Source organism: Charadrius vociferus, unplaced genomic scaffold, assembly GCF_000708025.1.
Source record: "Charadrius vociferus isolate BGI_N301 unplaced genomic scaffold, ASM70802v2 scaffold323, whole genome shotgun sequence".
Lineage (NCBI taxonomy): Eukaryota > Metazoa > Chordata > Aves > Charadriiformes > Charadriidae > Charadrius > Charadrius vociferus.
Genome location: NW_009647692.1, coordinates 760,791 through 761,950, shown reverse-complemented (window position 1 = coordinate 761,950; position 1,160 = coordinate 760,791). Strand labels below are relative to the sequence as shown.

Genomic DNA, 1,160 nt, shown 5'->3' with positions numbered 1-1,160 from the left:
GGAGCTGCCACCATGTTCCAGAGAAAGCGCAGCGTCTCCTTCGGCGGCTACGGCTGGTGGGTGCCTTTCCTTTCTATCCCCCCTTTGCTACCGGGAGCGCCGTGCTGCACAAGGAGCTTCTCTTCCCTTTGTGGCCTCAAAGGAGGAAGCGCCATGGTGCTGCGGCGCGTCCCCTTGCGACAGAGCCCCTCCTGCTTCCCCTCGCCAGCGGCAGCCCACGGAGGTTGGGAAGGACCTTCTTTGCGCCATGCCGGTGGGGAAGCCTGGCACAGCTTCAGCGCGTGGGTGCTGATGGGCTCCGGTGAAGGCCCTCCTGAGCCACGTGGGTGCCAAGCAGTGAGATGACCTCCCAGGGGCTCCTGGTGGGCTCCTGTGGGCACATCACCTGCAAGAGCATCCCATCACCAGGAGCGCTGGTGCCGATGGGCTTAGAGATGCTTGAAACCTGCTGGGGGAAACACTGAGTAACTGAGACGGTCGTAGGAGGGCGGTGAACTTGTCAAGAGTTTCAGCAAAGTCTCCTGGGAATAGAAGTGCACACCTTACTGAAGCCAAGCGTTTTTTGTCTCAGCTGGATTTCTGTTTTTCTTTCTATGAAAATAGGAAGGAAGCGCTCTGATAAACGGCTGTAGAAATAAGTTTTGTGAAACATGGGCTCATTTGGGGGCAGAGAGAAGTTGCAGCTCTTGGGCAGCTTTGCCCCGCAGCCGCCGTCGGGAGCGATGGCTCTGGCACCCCGGGCGCATCCCGGGCGCTGCCGCTGTTGGCTGCTCAGGCCGCGATGGAGCGGAGCCGTTATCCCCCTTTGCAGGGGCCTTCGAGGCCGACTGGGCTTTGCTGCTTTGTTTTCCTTCTGCGCTTCGGCAGTTGCAGGGAAAAGATAACCACGAGCCGGAGAGTCACGCAGGAAAATGTGGTCTGATGGCTGTTAGAGGGCTGTGCTGCCGTCGCAGTCCGGGCTGGGGGGAAGCGGGGTGCGCGGCTTGCCCTTAAATACCAGCATCGGTGTCTGCACAGTGCGAAGGGCAGGCAGGGGGTACGGGGGGAGCTCCCAAGTGGGGTCGGTGCCCAACTCCCCCGGGGCCCTGGGGATGACACCCCTGGCAGCTGAGTGTCACCCAGAGCGCAGCCAGGAAAATGCTTCCCCGGGTGTTTACGGA

At 60.9% G+C, this 1,160-nt stretch overlaps 1 protein-coding gene across 1 annotated transcript in view; it reads left to right on the top strand.

The window, feature by feature from the left end:
• RAP1GAP2 (RAP1 GTPase activating protein 2) overlaps positions 1-1,160 on the top strand; it is a 76,676-nt gene that overhangs the window by 13,981 nt on the left and 61,535 nt on the right. The window contains 1 exon segment of the mRNA XM_009881472.1: positions 5-56. Within this exon segment, the coding sequence (XP_009879774.1) occupies positions 5-56 (52 nt within the window).